The sequence below is a fragment of the Ambystoma mexicanum genome, chromosome 5q, assembly GCF_040938575.1.
Source record: "Ambystoma mexicanum isolate Mex_15411 chromosome 5q, UKY_AmexF1_1, whole genome shotgun sequence".
Taxonomy (NCBI): Eukaryota; Metazoa; Chordata; class Amphibia; order Caudata; family Ambystomatidae; genus Ambystoma; species Ambystoma mexicanum.
Window position 1 is genome coordinate 942,277,255 of NC_090933.1, and position 19,683 is coordinate 942,296,937.

Here is a 19,683-nt window from a genome sequence, read left to right on the forward strand (position 1 = left end):
TGTTCATAGTTTTTGCGCCCTTAAGCCTACAGGTAATCGGTCTGCGCTGTAGAAATACGAAAGTAAAGTACATTTCGAGGGCGACCTTGGCCCTTAAATCAGCCTCCCCTGCTGATCCTAGTCCACTTCCAGTTCTAAAGAAGTTTATTCCACTGACCTCCCCTTGGGTGTCTTCTGCTGTAAATTGTTCTTTAACAGTTGTATTCCAGCTGCTCTTAAACGCGCTCTGGTAATCCCATTGCTCAAGAAATCCTCCCTTGATCTGGATGTTCTTTCTAATTTCTGACCCATTTCCCTTCTTCCTTTCTCTACGAAACTCTTGGAATCGTTAGCTATGCCCCTTCGTTCATTCATTGAAGATTCTGGTCTCTTAGACCCATTAATCTGGCTTTCGATCCGGGCAGGGGACCGAGTCATTGCTGGGGTCAGTCGTGGATGACATGTCCCGCATGGTGATCAGGGGGATGGGGGGTGGGGGGGCATATATTTTATTAGATCCATCGGCAGCTTGACACCATTGATCATTCCGTGTTGTTGGACAGGCTGTCCTCAGCGGGCATCTCCGGATCGGTTCTCGCCTGGTTCAGGGCTTTTCTAACAGGTGGCACGCAGTCTTTCTCCTTTCTGCTCCCTCGCCCCTCTCTTGTGGGGTTTCAAAGGGGTCTATGGCCCCCCCCCCTTCATTTTAATATCTATATTAAGTCTTTGGTTCTTCTTTTTCACCCTTTTGGGTTTCAGTGTTATTCCTACGCAGAAACAAATTCTTATTCGTCTTGATCTTCTGCGCACTGTCAGGCTTGCTTGAAGGCGATTGACATCTGGATGAGTGACAATTGGCTGCTTCTTAATGGTAACAAAACAGGGGTCTTCGTTGTGGGCGCTACCGACTGTTCCACCCTCTAGACCATGGACTTTTGGCCCTACCTGCTGGGCCCATTACCTAAACCTGCCATGGTCGTAAAAACCTGGGCATTAAACTTTCATCCACATGGTCTTTCGAGCCACAGGTTAGTACAGTGTGCCAGTCCGTGTATTTTAAACATACGGTACTGCGCAAAGTCCTTCCTTACCTGCCACCCCCACCTTCATGTGGTAGAGATATCCTTCATGGTGGCTGGCAGTTTGGACTATTGTAATGAGATCTACCTTGCTCAGCCTCTTTATCTGCTCCACAGTCTTCAGATCTTGCAAAATACTCCAGCAAGACTAGCCACAGTGGCTCATTTTCGAGCTTCTGCCTCCCCTATTTTGGCCTCTTTGCATTGGTTGACCCTGTAGCCAGGCGGGTTGATTTCAAGTCTCTGCCTGGTCCACCAGGCTTTTTATGGTGGTGCCCCCCCCACCCCTTCCCCCGAGCATCTACATGAAAATGTATCGATTTCCATCCACCTCTCTGCCTCTGCTTCTGACACAGGTCCTCTGTCAGAAGAAGAGATCTGGAGGACGGGCTTTTCCCAGTCGTGGCAGCTAGCCTCTGGAATTCTCTCCCGCTGCCTTTGCATTTGTTACAAGATCATTTTTACTTTCTGCCGAGCCTTGAAGACTTTTCTGTTCTAGTTCCTCATTTTCAGATTGGGTTTTATCTAGGATTTTCAGATCTTCCTATCCAGTCCTTTCTTGCCAGAAGTGCCATGATGCTCTTGCTGGTGAAGGAGCGCTTTAGAAGTGCATAAACACAATGGCAGAAAAGAGCGACCTCTGCCCCTTTGCCTTAGATGACAATTTGTAATTGTTGCATAATTGACACTTGATAAGAGAATACACAAAGAAGTTTAATGTAAGCATAATTTTCTCTTAACATACCAGTATAATAAAAGCAGTTCTAATAACAGAGCAAAACATTCAGTCAACCATAATAAAGGAAAAGCACATAACATCTAGCCATTGTGGGTGGAACAAAAAGTATTCTTGGTAAGATTCAAGCGATTTAAAAGCAAATGGGTCTGCCCTCAGCGATGCATCACACCAAGTCTCAATGCAGCCCAGCAAGCGCCATTCTTACTCACATTAAAGAGAACAGCGCAAGGGTGTCAACTTCCTTCCCAACAGTCAAACCTTCTCCAGACTCAGTTCTCTCCAGCTCTCAGCAAGGGTCACGCAGTCTGACCAAAACTGCCATGGGCGACTGCTCTAGGTTTTGCCTATACATTTAATCTGAATATATTCAGTCTACTCTGTGGGGTGCTTTGATCCATTGACCTTCGAATGTCGTAGTTGGACTCCACCGGAGTCTACTGTTTGTAATGTATAAAATAAAAACCAATAAAATGTGTTACAAAAAAAAACATTTAAAAAAAATGGCATTTTGTAAGATTGAAAATACCAATCTTAGAACCTAGTAAGGCACATTTAACAACTGTACACAGTGTAGGTTTTTGATATACAGATCTTCACCAATTGCAGTGTTGCTCTGGTCTTCTCCCAACCTTTGTTGTACCAGTCGTTTTAATTTTCTCCCTTCCGGCCAGGTGGATGCAGCTTCACAGGTGAGGTACCATTTTCCTTCAGGTAAGTATATGATCATGGAACACTAGGATATCCTTTGTTAGCCCTTAATTGAAAAATGATTTTCTATCATTTGCTACAGATCTATGTTAGAAATCCCTTTCATTTCCCAAACCTGCCCCAACCACAGTCACTGGTTTAGGAACCGAGCATTTGTGACCTACACAAATGACCTACCCTCAAATCCAAGCCTTTGTACTTTCAAAAATATATGGTTGGAAAAGGGACTCTACCAACTACCTCAACAGATGTAGGTTGGATATGGGGAATATTCTCGTTCCCTCCGACTCCTCTGGCAAGGGCAGACTTATTCTGAGACCAAGTGCTTTAAGGGTCTAGTCAATGTCTTTCAGGACCCAAGCTACTCCTCAAAATCACTGTTCTTACCAGTTCCAATACCCTCCCTTTAACTATACTCATCTCTGTGTATCTGAAGTGAATGATGGGTTCAGATGTAGCTGCTCCATCCAGCTGTTACTGGAGGGACTGAAGTAGTCCAGCTACCCCAGGGTGTCTTCTCTCTCCTCCTTCGTGCTTGATAACGCATCTGTAGCACAGTTTCCTCGCTGGTGCTCCTAGTTGTGTTAAGAGTTCTAGCTAGTTTGGTCGCTGGAAGATTGAGTATCCTACGCTACCTCATCGGTATTAGTAAAATATTCCAATGTCCTTGTTTGGGGCCCTTTAGGTTTGTGTTGAGGGTCCAGAGGATGAGCGGCAGGCTGTTCTAAAAAGGTGCTAATCTGGTAAGTTTCCTTGAGAGGGAGGGTCTGGTACCGCAGTGCTCAGAGTGTCGTGCGAGGATCAGGTTGAAACGTACCCGAAATGCAAGTGCGGACCGAATTGCTCAAAAGTGGCCAATCGTGTTACTGACCGATGCTTTTCTCTTTTTGTTCTTTAAGACGCAGCGTTGTTAAAGCTTCCGCGGGAAGCAGTGCAAGGGAAGCCTGAGATTAAGCAGAAAGCGAGCTGCAGGGCTCAGATGACCAGAATTGGATACCAGGGTAAGGCACGTGAGGAAGAAATTAAGTGTTACTCACCTAGTCGATAGTCCCCATTCCTCCATCCTGTATGGGCATCCCTCGCAAGGAACAGGAGCGGAACCTTTTTCACCTGTACAGCCCTACATGAATATGGGTCTCCTATGGCTGAAGAATGGCTCATCAATTATTCTAGAGAGTTACTACATGAAGACATAATCAAAGCAAAACCCTTTACAGCCCCCGCCGGCCTATCAAGCTTTACCCTTAGGAGAGATCTGAAACTTAGGCAAAAAGGTTGAAATGGAATGTTTGCTGGAGTATTGAAAACTCATTTTACACCACTTCCATGTACAAAATCTACTCTTTTCCCTCTCCATTTTCAAAAAAGGTGATCGGCTATGCCCAGCTAATCAACGTCTGATGGCACTCTTGGATTGGACTAGCAAAATGTTTTCTTGCTTGATTTTACAAGATTCAGATGCATTTCTAGGCCACTGGGAGAATAAATATACTCCAGTCAGATTTTAGGAAAAGCATGGGGGCGGCACTTAACAGGACAATTCTGATAACATGTGCCCTCAACCATGTTAACAGCTCACTCCTATGGGCAAAACTAGACAAATGGGTTTGTCAACCATCCTTACTGGATATTCTGAAATAATCAGACCAACACTTCAGATCAAGTAAGATTATCCTCTGCTGGCCTTATGTCTAAACCAATTGACACATTTTGAGGATTGCAGCAAGGATGAAAAGTCTTACATGGTTTTAACTTATTTATCTTGGACAGAGTGTTAGGAAAGATTCCCCTTTACAGCACCTTTCCTTCCATCTTTAAGGCCCACAAACAATTTGCTTTTTAGATTTTTTTTTTAAAATCTGACCTGCTTTTTTTGCAATGCAGTGAAGCCTTAAACTTCACTATACTAGCTTTTGCTCATTTGTCATGGGGAAAATGACATGTCCGTCAGGCTGTCAGTACTGGGAAACACGGTTTCCCCTAGTCGTGTTACTTGGTTGCCACTTTTGGTAACTTGAATCAATGTACAATGCATTTTACCATCCAGTACAATAGGGTACACTCGAGGATTTTTGGTAACTGTAGGTGTGCTAAATGGACAAGCTAGTGGCAACAGTAACATTTTGCTATTTTTTAGTGTAATTTACTTTAGCCTTATAGCGTTTAGCTACCAAATGTGGCTAGTGTCCAAATATATGTGATTTTTCGTTTGTCCCTTGCCATCTTGTCACTAACCCTTCTTCCTGCCCTGTAAGTCCAGGAAAATTCTTATATGGACTTCCACTGCCAAGGAAAGCAGAGGCTTTTTGCGGGATTCAAGTATCCTGTTTGGCTGCAAGACTTGTAAGGAGACCATGAAACCATTGGAAGAAGGCCGGGTGACAAACCTCTGCTGCTGTCTTGAATAGCTCTGTCTTGTAGGTGATCTTCAGCAATCCTGCTAAGGCGCTGCAACCCTTTGAGTGGACATCCATTCTCGAGGTCCTGTGAAGAGCCTTCAGAAGTGTGCCTGGATCGCCCAGTGGCTGACCAGCTCAGAGTTTGGGCTACCATGCTGCAGACAACGCTGTTCCGCATTGAGGCCTGGAACTTGGGGGGGGGATGTAATAGCCAGCTTGTGCTGCAAAACACACCTCTGCCATATTTCGTGGCACCAGCCTCACAGGGACCAGAGATCGGAGGTGAAGATTGACCGCTGCAAGTGTGTCCCCCTGCGACACCATGCATCATGGACATCGTCCGAAAAGCTTTCCTGCATCGTCCTGTTCCGAGATGGGCCCTGCCTAGAGTTCTTCTGCCTTCTCCAACCTGAAGATCACGCACCAGCTTTTGTCACTGACCAGAGAAATGCTCGAACCTGCAACCCCTGGGCATTAAGGGCTGAAGCGGACAGCAGAAAAAGTGACCTTGGTCCCTCTTCAGAAGACATGCCAAGTCCTAAGAAGAATCAAGAGTATGGGAGGAGAGTTGTAACAATACTTACTTGAAACCCCATAACTTGTCCTCTACCACTTGGAACTCGTCACTGAACCCCAGAAGCCCTACACTAATTGTTTTCAGTCTGAGAAACTTTAGTGGGCTTTTTGGCACAAGGCCCCATACATCTTAGGGATGGACTTCTAAAGTTAGTGTCGTAATTCTGTGGACCGGTAGTACTGCATACTAATACTTCACTTCCTTTGTAGTGGTTTGATGTGTATTTTGCCATACCCGAGCGATGGTATGCATGTGTCTTATTTAATGTTGTGTGATATTACATGCTAGAAGTCATTTTTCAGTGTCCTGTGGTCATAAATAAATACATATTTTTATAACCGATTGTCTAAGCGTGTTCTATGACTTTTCACTGCTTGCTCATTGAGGGACCACTTAGAGGCTACCACCTCCTGAGACTTGGCCTTGACCACTCGTCCACCTACCTTGAACTGGTTGTCCCCGTCACTAAACTAGGTTGGCCTTCTATACATCGGCCCACCAGAGTATAGAAAATCGGTCCCAACGATGGTTGACACCCATTGGCCTACAACATCGTCTCTTGGAAATTAATATCCTAAAATCAAGATCTGGGTTAGGCCTGCGCAAAAAAAGAAACGATTCCGATTTCTCTTGGTTTTTAAATACAAGAAGCTTGAAGTTAAGAATTGTTTCACCTTCTAGGCTCCTCTATTGAAGAGAACTTCTAAACTTACTTAAGTGAGATTTCAAAACGAAATTGGCATTGGTCGTCCAAAAAGTATAAAAAAAAAGGGATCAAGCACAATACGGATGTTTCTACAGATTGACTGTACCCTGATGTAATCAAACCTAGGAAGTGCCATGTCTAATCTGCGGAGATGAACTTCTTGACCCTGTATCCTCTAAAGTTTGGCAGAGATTTGTTTTGTAGCTATGTTTCGGCCCGAATAAAAGGGGTACAGTCATGTATCCGTTACGAGTTGCGTCTTTCTTCTTTGGAGGTTGTGTGGTGGAAAATGTATAGCCTTTTTAGAAAAGTTATTTCTGCTGAGCCTCATTCATGGTTTAGTGAACGTATACCTCTAGGAGAGAACAATCCAGGACCAAACATTTTACTTTTAACAACCTTCCGTCTTCTCTCCTGACAAGTTCCAATACTTTACAGGTCAAAAAGAAACTTATGTACGACTAGTGTAATACTAGAATGAATGTCAGGAACTATATTCTTTTTAGATACAACAGCATTACAGAGAAGCCTTTAATAATAAATAATAATAATTAGGCTTTTATATAGCGCTACAAACCCTCAGGTATCCGAGCGCTGCTTATTATTACCCACGGTGTGTGGTGCTCATTTATCGACCTCGGAAGGATGAAAGGCTGAGTTTGGCCCCGCCGGGATTCGAACCTGCGTTAACAGGCTCTGCACGGGTGTCAAAGCGAGCGCTCTACTCGCTGTGCCACTTGACCGGCTTAAATTCACTTTCCTTCTAGTTGAACAAAACGTGAGCCCATCTTTGCACCACCAGTTCTTGAGACTTTAGTTTCCTACTTTTGAACTGGTTTTGCGATTACAAATGCCTCGAGTGTAAAGGTGGTTCAGAATTTGTAAAGACAAATCAACTCTAGAGGCTCTTGATCATTTATTAGTAGAATGCAAAAAAACATATTGAGATCAATGCATTTTAAGAGTTTTGTAGACAATTGCTTAACCTCAAGAGTATTTTGGAATAAAATCCTAAACGGTAGCTAAATATATCTGATTTTATCTGCTATTAGATACGCAAGGATGCTTTTTCCATCTTCAGTGACATTTTGATTATATTGCTAGTTCTATAAAGCCTGTTTCTTTTGTGTTTGTGTCTGAAAAGTTTTCTTGTAAACCGTTGCAATGAATAAAGGAATAGGCAGTGGGCAAATAAAGCTTCAGAGCGCTGAGGCAATGAGGGGAAGCATGCAGAACTGATGTCAAATTACGAGTGATGTACACACAAAAACTGGAGCAACAGAAAAACCATGTACAATAGTGTGAAAAATGAAAGTTCTAATTTTGTTCTCTAAAAGGTGTTATGCCAGACTTTCCATTTTTATTTTGCATTCAAGTCTGCAACCTATTTGGAGGTTTAATTGGGAGTTTCAAACCATGGATGCAGTCGTAGAAATGCAGAAGAGGAAGACAGATTTCATTTATCAAATGCATCATTTAAGCATGCTTTATCATACTAGGATGAAAAAGTTCTCATTTACCTCCAGCAAAAACGCAGCATGATTCGGTCCTACCACACATTGTTTGATAGTAGCTTGTTCCAAAACATTCAATGGTGGGTGGCTGAAAAAGAAATAAGAACACTGTTTCAAAAGGCAGAGATCATACTTGTGTATATATCAAAGTACCTATGAAATATTAAAATCATAATCAACAGTGGACTGTCACTAAAAGAGGCATAACAGACAAGTCCAGTTCATGCCAAAATCCACTTAACATTAAAGCACATCTTATGCATAAAGTAACAAAATGACCATTCATACATTTTTGATATAGTTCAATTAACACGTGTGCAGCAATTAAATTATCTATCCTCTCCAGTGGCGCATCATGGTACTGGACATTTGTTAGACGTCACAATGACCAGAACATTTTGCAATTCCATGAAGATATGAATTTCAGACTCACCATCCATTGATTTGTCACAAAATATTTGTTAATGTGCCATTTTATCTTTTCAAATAATGTACTTTCAAAGTTCATAACCAGTTACTCAGGTTTTATTCATTTCTTGAACCTTTTCTGAGGTAAACCCCTTGCCCCCAGGCGATTCACAAGTGGCTTTTTCTGAATTGCAATACAGGTCTTACAAAGGTAAGGACCCATTAATTTAGTATTTGCTCCAACCCAGGAAGGAATGTTGACAGAGTACCAATCGTCTGGGTTCTAGCAGGTACCACTCATCTGGGTTCTAGGAGAAAGTAAGGCTGAATATGCAAACCAGACAACAGGACTACGCCATTCCGTGGGCTGATGTGAAAAGCTCAGGCAGATCGGTTAGAAAATAAGCTAGTTGATTCAAAGATGGCTGCCTGCTAGTAAAGTCAATGCCAGCCGAGCTCTGTGCCCATAGAAGCCCAGCTCGGCGCAGAGTACTTTGGAGTCCGCTTAGAGTAACAAAATTAGCAATACAACCACAAGAGAGAAGTGGCAAGACTCCCGCATACCCTAAAACACATCCGACGCAGAAGCTTCTGGTTGTGAATCCACTACGAAGCGCGCAGTGAAGGCAGAGGACCCCAGCATGCGATAGTTGCATGCCCACATCTGGCAATCGCTGGGGGGACCGAAGGGGCCACATCAGATCCTGCACCTTGTCAGGAACAAGACTCGGTCGGCCAAATCATCAGCCGGCTAATCGAACGAGTCTCCCAAGGTCTGACACTGCAGCTCCCTCATCCCAGGGCGGGGCTCTGGATCGGGGGGAAATAACCGATCGAGACGCATCAAAGATCCAGGTGTCCCCCAGACGAACAAACCAGCATCCGGCTGGCACGGTTTCGCCCACGGACGCTCAGGAGTGCCTCCTCCCCTGCCGGGGATCACACGGGATCAGTCCTTACAGGCAGAAGCAAACAAACAGAAGGCGAGACCGGTAAGAACACCGGGCCGCACAACCACAAGGTGAGCAGCCAGGGACCCCAAGGAGCGCCAGCTAAAAACCCTTGCTGAAAACACTGTCTTGGACAGCATGCACACGGGAGCAGCTGCCCCCCGCCCCTCCTTGGTGGGTATGGATCTCCCGGGGCCCGCAGCCAGAGGTGGGGAGAGCCTCCGGGCCTTGAAGCAGGGAGGGATTGGTAACGCTCTGTGGCTAACACACCCGGGGGAACATGATGTTAAGGACACCCCACCCACTGGGAATACAGAACAGTGGACTGATCACGCTGCTGAGTTTGGGTCCCTGACGCGCTCTGGGCACATCCCAAATTAGGCAAAGAGAACAAGGGGCAGCAGAGATAGTGGTCAATGCCAGGAAGCAAAGGGAAAAAGACAAAGCAGAAGATCACACAGCCGTCCATCCCCAAAGCAAACCCAATCCGAAATTGCTGGTTAAGATCGGATTGAGTTCATTCAAGCACAGACCGCACACAATTCTGCAGGAGACCTACCAAATACAACAGATACCAACATGACAGCTTTCAGAGGATGTACAGCGCGGCTTCCTAGAATTCCAGGACAGATTCTCCACCTCAATGCAAGCACAATTCAGCACTTTTACCAGCGAATTAAAGTCTGCACTGTCAGAAACAAGAAGACATTTCTTCTCTGGAGGGTAGAAACGACACAAACGAAAAAGCACTCCAAGACCTGGCCCTCGACTCTACAAAGTTGGATGAACTTCTAGAACATCTCATCAGGACAACACACAACATCGAGCTGCACTACGAGGACTCGAGCTGCACTACGAGGACCTAGAAAATAGATTGCGGAGGTCCAACATTTGTATCAGAAATCCTCCAGAAACAGTGAGGGGCACAGACCCGAGAGACAAAGTGACAAGTATTTCATGGACCTTTTGAACGCGGAAGTAGGTGGACATTCCAATAGACAGGATTCACAGAGTTGGTCCAAAACGCCAGGGACCAGGCGCACGCCCCAGAGAAAAGCTGGCTGCACTAGCATGCTACCTACAAAAGGAGCAGATCCTAAGGGCAGCACCGATCACGTTCAACGGTAACGAAATCCAACTCTTTCAAGATCTTTCCCAATGGACGCTGCAGAAGCGAAGAGATATGCGTGGGCTGCTGGAACACTTACAATCCAAGAAGATACCATGCAGGCCTCCTTTTCAACTCGGACGGCAGACAAGACCGGGTGACAAAGGATTGAATTGGATAAGCATCTTGGACCAAACACAGCCCAACCACATACCCCCAGGGGGAACCACACTGTGAATCGACAATGGAACGAGGCCGCAGGAAAAGAAAGAAAGGCCCTCCGGGCCAAGCAACTTTAAGCAACATGACCGCTAAAGACACACCGTAAAAGGGACGGTTCGGCTGATCTAGGTAACTTTAGCCGAGCAGGTACACTTTTCCTAGTAAAAATGGGGTACGGCTAATGCACGTCTTGGAACCCACTAAAGACTTAGATGCCTTTTAGGATACCCTGCACATATTCCAGGTTCTATCAGTAGGCCACCTCAATGGTAGCAGCCAAATGCTGAATTCCCAATGCAATTTTTGTGACTGCTTTAAGGAAGGCATGGTATCTAACAGTTAGATAAACCCACTTGATCACAGTTCAAGGGCGTTTACTGAACTTCAATTGGGTTTGAAAAACGCCCATCTAATCCTAAATCTAAAACGGTGCGAGCAAGCTACGACCATCAAATAATAACAGTCCTGGTCGAGTGGCGAAATAAAAGGGACTGTACTAATAAACCTATTGACAATCCTTCTACAATAAAAATAGTGTGGCAAACAATGTTGTGCAAAAAGAAAAGTGTTCAAGAAAGATGTGTCAGGATATTGAAGCCACTGGCTTCCCTATCCCACGGCTTTAGCGGTTTTAGAGCGGGACAAGGCGGCACACTAAGTTTAGCACACTCTGGCTTTACTAGTACGAGGATGCAGTTCAGAATTTCAACATCAGGGCCTTCTGTGCCAAAGTCTCTTTGCCATTCACAGTCTTATTTCAGAGGGCTTGATGCAACACAACAAATATTAAAGTTCCTTTCTTCTTAGGATTTCACATATACAACTCTCGGGTGATTTACTGTTCACCCCAGGTTCCCCTCCGTCGGCCTCGGACCAAATGTATCTACTTTTCAAACTTTTTCCATTTCATCCAAATCGAAGACTTTTGCCTGTGCGCAGGATTTTGCTTTACCTGCCGCATGACCACTTCGATTCACAATTACTCCTTCTCTTCTTGATTTAACCTTTTCTCGCTTCCACTTTTGGCACTTCCCAGCTGGATATCTTGGAGACCTTCGATTGAACACCCATGCGGTGCCAAACCACTCAGGCAAAGGTATTGTTTAATTTTATTTGATCATCTCAACCTTTCAAATGAATACATACATTTTACTACGTACATCATACACTATAAAATACAATATATAATTCAAGGGTGTACAATTCATTACACAAATATTCTTGTTTTGTTTAGAGTTTTTAAAAAACAGCCAATATATCCATGAAGTACAAATTTATATTGCATCTATTATCTAAAACATCTGATCATGAATTTAAAAAATGTGCAATTATTTGTTTAAGGTTGTTCTGATGAAAAGGAGCATGTCATGAATATATTATTCATAGGCCATTAAGTATTATCAAAGCAAGTTATTCTTTACAAAACGTTTCAGCAACAATCAAGCAAATCAACAAAAGGACCTTTCAAATTCAAATTGAGTTAACAGTACAATTACAGTACAATCTTTTCAACAAAATATATCAATGGATTTCTTGCGTCAATTAGGAATACATAGCCTACAGGCAGATTGAGATCTTTTTTGTCGGAAATAATGTAAAGTAATACGCACATTATTTTTCATCTCTCAAATTACAATTTAACCAGCTTTAACAAGGATCATGGATTTGCAGTGTCATAAGAAACTTATGAATGGCAATAATCAGAGATGTTGCACTTGCATTGAAAATCATATTCCACAGTTGTCCTCGTCAACAAAGACTAATTGGTTAAAATATTTGAAGAAGGATTCTCTTCTTAATTTAGCGAGAGTTCAACCTTCTACGAAAAGGTGTTTCAGAGTTTCATGTTGATTTTATCATCACAAAATCTGCAAGCAATGCTAGCAGTAGGCGTTTTATTCTAGCAGTAGGCGTTTTATTGCATTTGGTGACTTGAACTCTTGTTGGCCACAAGTTCAGTCTCAAACGCATTATAACTGGCATATTTTATATCAGGACATTTTTGCAAGTATTTCGGAAATTGTATTTAATGGTTTTGGTAAAAATGTGCCACTTCTAAATGCTGAATAAGTGTTACAGCTGTCCCAAGTGGCACACCAGTCTCTGCGGTGTAGCTGGAGTTTTGCTTTGTCTGGAAAGTCTACCAATAATTGTTGGGAGATGTCAGTATTATTCAAAATCTCTTTACATTTTAAACTCCAAGCATGAACAGGTTCTTTATCATTTACAAATGTTTCATTTAGTACTGGAATAAGAGTCTGCATATGTTGCTCTGATAGAAGACATTTCCTCCAAAGACTTAGAATTTGCCATCCCACAATACCTTCCAATGATAGACCCAAGCGTACGATTAGCATGGGTATTGATTTGGGAAGAATTAACACTTCCAAAATAAGCCTTCTAGCTGGACTCAATTTGGTTGGTTTTTTTGGGGGTATCACTTGAGGTTTTGTATACGATAACATGGACAACTTCTGCCTTATAGAATTAAAGAAGAGGTTTGAGTGAATTTGCCAAACTTTGCTTGTATAATTCTCCCCTGCGAAGCTAAGGTCTGCATTTTTCTTTTTATTTCTTCTTTATATGGCTCATTAGTTATTTTATTGGTAATGGTTTGACCCAAGTATTTATACTCATTCACAATGGTAATAACACATTTAGGGTCCACTAAACTTTAATTTACATGGTCTCAATTTGTGATGGATTACCAAAACATTTAATTTTAGCAAATTTACCATCAAACCATTATTAACAGCCTACTCATCCAGAGCTTTCAACTTCCTTTGCAAGCCAACTTGTGTCTGGTCAATTATAAGCAGATCATCTGCGTACAGAAGTGCCGGTATTGTCATATTGCTGATCTTCGGAAGAGAGGACCGTGAACAGATTAGATTATTTTTTTATCTCTTGGATATAAAAATTGAAGCTACGGTGCAGCCTTGTTTAAGTCCAGTATCAGTTGGAATGGAGTCTGAGAAGGCCCTCTTAATTCAGTTTTATTCTCATTGATGTACCAGAGTAAAATTAATGTATCCAGTGTACTATGAAACGAGGGCAACCTGCAATTGACAGCTTTTCAATGAATGTATTCCTTGACACAGAATCAAAGGCTTGCTTAAAATCAATGAAAGCTATAAACCATGGTTGTTTGGTTTAAAATCGCTTGAGGTTTCAAAATGGCTAATATAAATAAGTTAATTGATGTTCCTAGTCCTTTGATAAAACCCGATTAGTAGATGCCTAGCATGTTTGCTTCCTTAAGTCATTTATTCAGATCTCTTATCAATAGTCTCGCAAAATATCTTCCCAAGTATGTCTAAAAGGGCTATTGGGTGTATTGGATCATTCCTATTCCCTTTTTTAAATATTGGAATTATTGTCGACTGCTTCCAAGAAAGGGAATTCGCCCTGTTTTTTTTTTTATCAAGAGGAAAATCTTTTCAAGAATCTTTGCCCATTGGGCCAAGGAAGGCATAGAACTGGACATGAACCCCGGTAGCATGCATTTTGGGCAGATATAAGCAAAGTAAAAAAAAAAAAAAACGCTGAACAAGCTAAAAGATCACATGTACATACTAGCAAAAATACGCATTGCCAAGGGGTGGAAAAACACCAGATGCCCAAGTGTAGCACTGTGGCGGGGGGACCTCCAAAAGTGGCTGACAGTGGAATCTGGGAAAACGTACTACGGGAGCAGAAGCTAGAAAACAGTGACGATCTACAACAATGGGTGGCGCTGACTGTGCCATTGTTCAACTCAAGGAACGGAAACGCTGCCACGGAAGAAGCAAGAAGCTCGCTATCTGAGCCCTAAATCGGCAGGCTCATCTGACAAACTGTGGTCTAGAGGGGGTGGGAAGTTGGGGAATATGAGTATGTTGTAAAATGTACCAATGAGTTAAAATTGGTGTGTTGGTATTCTTAAAATAAAACAAAATCAAAAAGAAAAAAAATAATCTTTGCCCATTGGTCAGGGTGTTCCTTTATTGCTACGTTTGACAACCCATCAGGTCCCAGGACTCTTGAGGAGATCTTTTTGATAATCATAAGGATATGAATTTGGTCGAATCAAGGTTTTCTGAGCTCCTTTTGGGAGGTTAGTGGAATTTTAATTTTGGAAGGCTCTTTAAAAAATACATTTGAAAAATGTTAAGTCCATGTCTTTTCAGTTACTGTGTTCAATAAAACTATTTGAAAAATTATCAGGTTCCATATTTGTACACTTGATTTCTGGGCTATTGCTGAGAGCATTCTCTCCCCATTCATTTGTTTTTGCATTGCCCTATATTGCTTTGTGTTTTTATATTGCATGTGTAAGCACGTTTCTTCTCGTTCACTTAATCTTTTTTGCATTAGGCAAAAGCGTGTTTTTAGTCTATGAATATATGGATTATACGCTTGTGTATGTTGAAGAGTTGGACATTTAGAAGTTGATTGTGTCTCAGCAATCAATAACAGTGAGTCTGTCTATTCATACGTCATCACGTATGACAGATTATTTTCTTGCTGGTTTAATTCCTTAGTTAATAAGTTAAAGTTCCTATTGGTCCATTTTATTCTGTTACGAGTCTGGTTCACAGTAATTAATCCTTTAGTATAGCTTTGTGATGAAGGTATTTGGGTTTTAATTGTCAGCTGCAGAATATTGTGATCACTGGCCTCTGATGGAATGACAGTGAAATTTTAAACTGAGTTTAGAGCATTGTGAAATGAAAACATAATATACAGTTTATGTAGCTCTCCATCTTTTCTATGTCGGTGCAGGTGGAATATCTCCTGGAAATGAGCCATTTACCATAATAAGATTTCTGTCATGCATTAGGGCCAGCCAGATCATTGCTCTCTTGGAGTGTTCGCGAGTTTTGATCAATACACCTAATGTTCAAGTCCCCTACTAATATAATTGTGTAAATATGCTATTGCTCTGCAGTCAAGTCCAGCATTTGTGTTATTAAATCTATGAATTTTTCATCCTGTGTCAGCAGGGAGTAGAGGTTTCCGAACAGCTAGTCACAGGCCCCATGTGGTTTGTTGGTTGCCTAAGGTCACTTAAGACAACTGGGTTCCCATATGGGGGTAGGCACAGGGTTCTAAAGACAGGCCTGGGCTAATCTTTGTCGCTGTTAGTAAGCTGGCCAAGGGGCGCCCTACACTTTTTTTTTTAACTGCTTGGATCCATAATACTTTGAAATCAGGCCATAAAGGTTGAGTGGTTATCCATGTTTCTCGAAAGATCAGGATATCAGCAGAGGTTATAGGGTGATTTTGTTCTACATTAAGTAGATGAGAAGCCCCTTGTATTACACAGATATCGTGATGGGCTGGGGCGGGGGGGGGGGGGATGTTGGCAACTAGCGTTATTGATGCTTACTGTGAATTGTCTTGTTAGCCATGACCACTTTCTAGTTTTCGGTTGGGCTGGCTCATTGTTATAATAAACCTCTCGGGGGAGCTTTCCACTCACCCAATCACATGTAATGAACAGGGGTTCAAGAGGTTCTTGAAGTGTATGTTGGGGTTTTAATATTCACAGTACACTTGATTTAGTTGTCGAAACCTCTTGAGATTTTAGGGAAGGGGGAATCCTTCCCTAGGCTTAGATGTATAATTTGAGACTTTATTTTGTGCTCGTGGCCTGGCCACTTTATTAAATAAGTCAAAACCCAGGTATCATTTTTATCTCTGGCTTGCCATATTAATTTTGACAATTTACGAGGAGATATTTAGTTCCACTTGATCATGACTGAGAATGAAGGGATACAGCCAAATGTCCAAGATCATCTACAGAGGGGACAGTTGGATTTAGCCCTTCATAATTCGCAGTATTTTTTTATCCTTAGGTTGGGTGATTTTGGGAGCACTGAAAGTGGTTAAATTATGAATGAATTGTTTGATCTTACTGTATTTTATTCTTTGATTGGTTTTGATTTTTGGTTTTCTTCCCCGTTTCTGGAATATTTGTGTGTTTTTCCTAGTTATAAGGAACAAGTTACTTACCTGTAACTGTTGTTCTCCAGCATGGGTCTGGCATGGATTCACATGCTCATGAATATTCCCCGTCGTCAGGCTGGGAATCCTCGGTAAAGAAAAAACCAGTATCAGTTTCGTTTCTGATCTGTCTTTCGTAGTAATAACCAATCACTGGTCTCTGCGTCATACTGACCACAGCCAATGACTGCCCTCTACCTAAGCACCGCCTCTGGCAGCCATCTTCAGATTTGGAAGCACGTGAAGTGGCAGTATGACCAAGTGAAGAGCCGCAGAGGGGTAGGCGGGAGGGTTCGCATGTGAATCCATGCCAGACCCATGCTGGAGAACAACAGTTACAGGTAAGTAACTTGTTCCTTCTCCAGCATGGGGTCTGGCATGGATTCACATGCTCATGAATAAAGAATACATAGCAGTACACACATGCACAACCACTGGAGGTGGCAAAGGCTCAACATTAAGCATCACATAAACTCAACATCAAGCATCTTACCTCCTCACCAGGCTCACCTCAGGCGAACAGGTTGCGCAGCACTGCTTGGCCGACCCTGGACTCCTCCCTGGAATCCCGGTCGACGCAGTAGAATTTCGTGAAGGTGTGCGTCGACCTCCACGTAGCAGCCCTGCATATGTCCAGCAGGGGCACACCAGATAGGAACGCCGTGGTAGCTGCGATCGCTCTGGTGGAATGGGCTCTCGGACGGCCAGGCAGCGGTCGGTTTGCCAACCGATGACAGTACATGATACAGCCGGAGAGCCATCTGGAAATGGAAGCCTTCGAGAGAGCCTTCCCCTGATTGACAGGTCCAAAGTTCACAAAGAGTTGTGACGTCTTCCGAAAACACTTCGTGCGGTCTACGTAGAACTTCAGCGCTCTAGCCACATCCAGCGAGTGCAAAGTCCTCTCAGCCGGCGACGAAGGCGACGGGAAGAACACAGGCAACACCAAGGGTTCGTTGAGATGGAAGTCCGACGGCACATTGGGCATGAAGGAGGGGTGCGTCCTGAGCACTACCCTCGTGTCGTGCAAAGTCAAGTACGGGGCCTTGCAGGAAAGGGCCTGGATCTCTCCCACTCGTCGTGCGGAGGTGATGGCCACAAGAAAAGCTGTTTTCCACGATAGAAACTTCAACGGGGCCGAGTGCAGAGGCTCGAACGGAGGTCCCATGAGCTTGGTCAGCACCACGTTGAGCTCCCACGCCGGGGCCGGAGCCTTCACCGGAGGGAACGATCTGAACAGTCCCTTCATGAACTCTTTCACCAGACGATGAGACCACAAGGACGTCCGCCCCGTGGTTCTGGTGTATCGGGAGATCGCAGCAAGATGAATCTTGATGGACGCGTGTGCCAGACCAGCTTTGGCCAGCGTCAGCAGGTACGGCAGTACTTGGGGAGCTGTAATCCGTAGAGGGTTAATCTTCTGTGCGTGGCACCAGACAGAGAACCTCTTCCATTTGTGTCCGTAGCATTTAAGAGTCGAGGATGCCCTGGCCTTTGCAAGAACCTCTCTGCAATCGGCCGGTATGTCGTATCCTCCAAACTCTAGCGCTGCAGGAGCCAGGCCTGCAAGTTCAGCGACTTCGGGTCGTGGTGGAGGATGGCGCCTCCTTCCCTGGAGAGTATATCCGCGTCCGCCGGAAGCTTGATCAGCGGGGACGCTGACAAGTCCAGAAGGTCCGGGAACCATATCTGCCTCGGCCACGCAGGTGCGACGAGGATCATCCTGCACCGTGACCTCTTGAGCTGGTTGACGAGCCGGATTAGCAGAGGCAAGGGAGGGAACGCGTAGAGGAACAGGCCCTCCCAGGGGAACGAGAAAGCATCGCCCATGCTCCTCGTCTGGGGAAACCTGCTGGCGAACCTCCGGCACTTGGTGTTCGTTGCCGTCGCGAACAGGTCGATCTGGGGTGTGCCCCACCGTCGGAAGAGGCGATCCACCAGATCCTGCCGTAGTTCCCACTCGTGGCACGAGCGCAGCTCCCTGCTGAGTGAGTCGGCGATGGTGTTTTTTATCCCTGCCAGATGAAACGGTACCAGAAAAATCCCTTGGGCGACGGCCCAATGCCACAGGTCCTGCGCCTCCTTGGACAGCGCTGGGGACCTGGTTCCGCCCTGTTTCCTGATGTAAAACATGGTGGTGGTGTTGTCGGTGAAGATCCTCACCACCTTGCCCTTGAGGGACGGAAGGAAGGACCTGAGGGCCCAAAACACTGCACGGAGCTCCAGGACGTTAATATGCAGGGACTTCTCCGTCGGGAGCCAGAGTCCCCTTGCGTGCAGATTTTCGGTGTGCGCTCCTCACCCTTCCAGGGAGGCATCCGTGGTCACAGTCTCCTGGTGGGCTGGGGTCTGGAAGTCCATGCCCGCCGTCAGATGCGCGCGGGTGCCCCACCACCGTATCGCTCGTCGGAAACTCTCGTCGAGCTTGATCCTTTCCTCGAAGCTGCCCGTCGTCTGGATCCAGCGCGCATCCAGGAATTCTTGCAACGGGCGCATCCGGAGCCTGCACATGGGAATGAGGTAGATGCAGGAAGGCATCATCCCGAGGAGGGACTTGATGGACCTCACCTTGGCCGCGTCGGCCACCAACATCCGTTGCACCTTGCCCAAGATGGTCCTGGTCCTCTCCTCCGACGGGGAGGCCAGAAGGGATACTGTGTCGAGCCTCGCTCCCAGAAACAGTGCGACTTGCGCGGGCACCAGGTGGGATTTGGCATAGTTCACGGAGAATCCCAGGTCCGTGAGGAGTTGGACGGTCCTTGCCGTGTGGACCACGGCGAGCTCCCTCGTCTTGGCGCGGATGAGCCAGTCGTCCAGGTAGGGGTAGACGTGAATCCCCTCGCGGCGCAGCTGCGCCGACACCGGTGCGAGGCACTTAGTGAATACCCTGGGTGCCGACCGTAGTCCGAAGGGGAGGGCTTTGAACTGGTAATGACGCCCTTGGACCACGAATCTGAGGAATTTTCGGTGCCCCTTTAGGATGGGAATGTGGAAGTAGGCATCCTCCAAATCCAACGACGATAGGAAGTCTCCTTCCTCCAGCTGACCCAGGACGTGCTGGAGGGTGACCATCCGGAACTTCTGCGCCTTGATGAACTTGTTCAGACGTCGCAGGTCTAGGATGGGGCGCCATCCTCCCGTCTTCTTCTTCACGAGGAAGTATCGCGAGTAGACTCCGGAGCCCCGAAGCCTCTTTGGGACGAGTTCGATGGCGCCCTTTCTGAGCATCGCCTTTACCTCCAGGAGAAGTTGAGGGACGTGAAGTTCTTTCCTGGCCACGGGGGGGGACGCGCGGGCACCTTCTTT

The 19,683-nt window shown here is 44.9% G+C and overlaps 1 protein-coding gene across 9 annotated transcripts in view; it reads right to left on the reverse strand.

The window, feature by feature from the left end:
- Positions 1-19,683, reverse strand: part of UBR5 (ubiquitin protein ligase E3 component n-recognin 5) — a 2,447,509-nt gene that overhangs the window by 2,341,323 nt on the left and 86,503 nt on the right. For all 9 annotated transcript variants that reach the window (XM_069621460.1, XM_069621458.1, XM_069621459.1 and 6 more), the window contains exon 3: positions 7,708-7,789. In XM_069621460.1, coding sequence (XP_069477561.1) covers positions 7,708-7,789 — 82 coding nt within the window. The remainder of the gene's footprint in view (positions 1-7,707; positions 7,790-19,683) is intronic.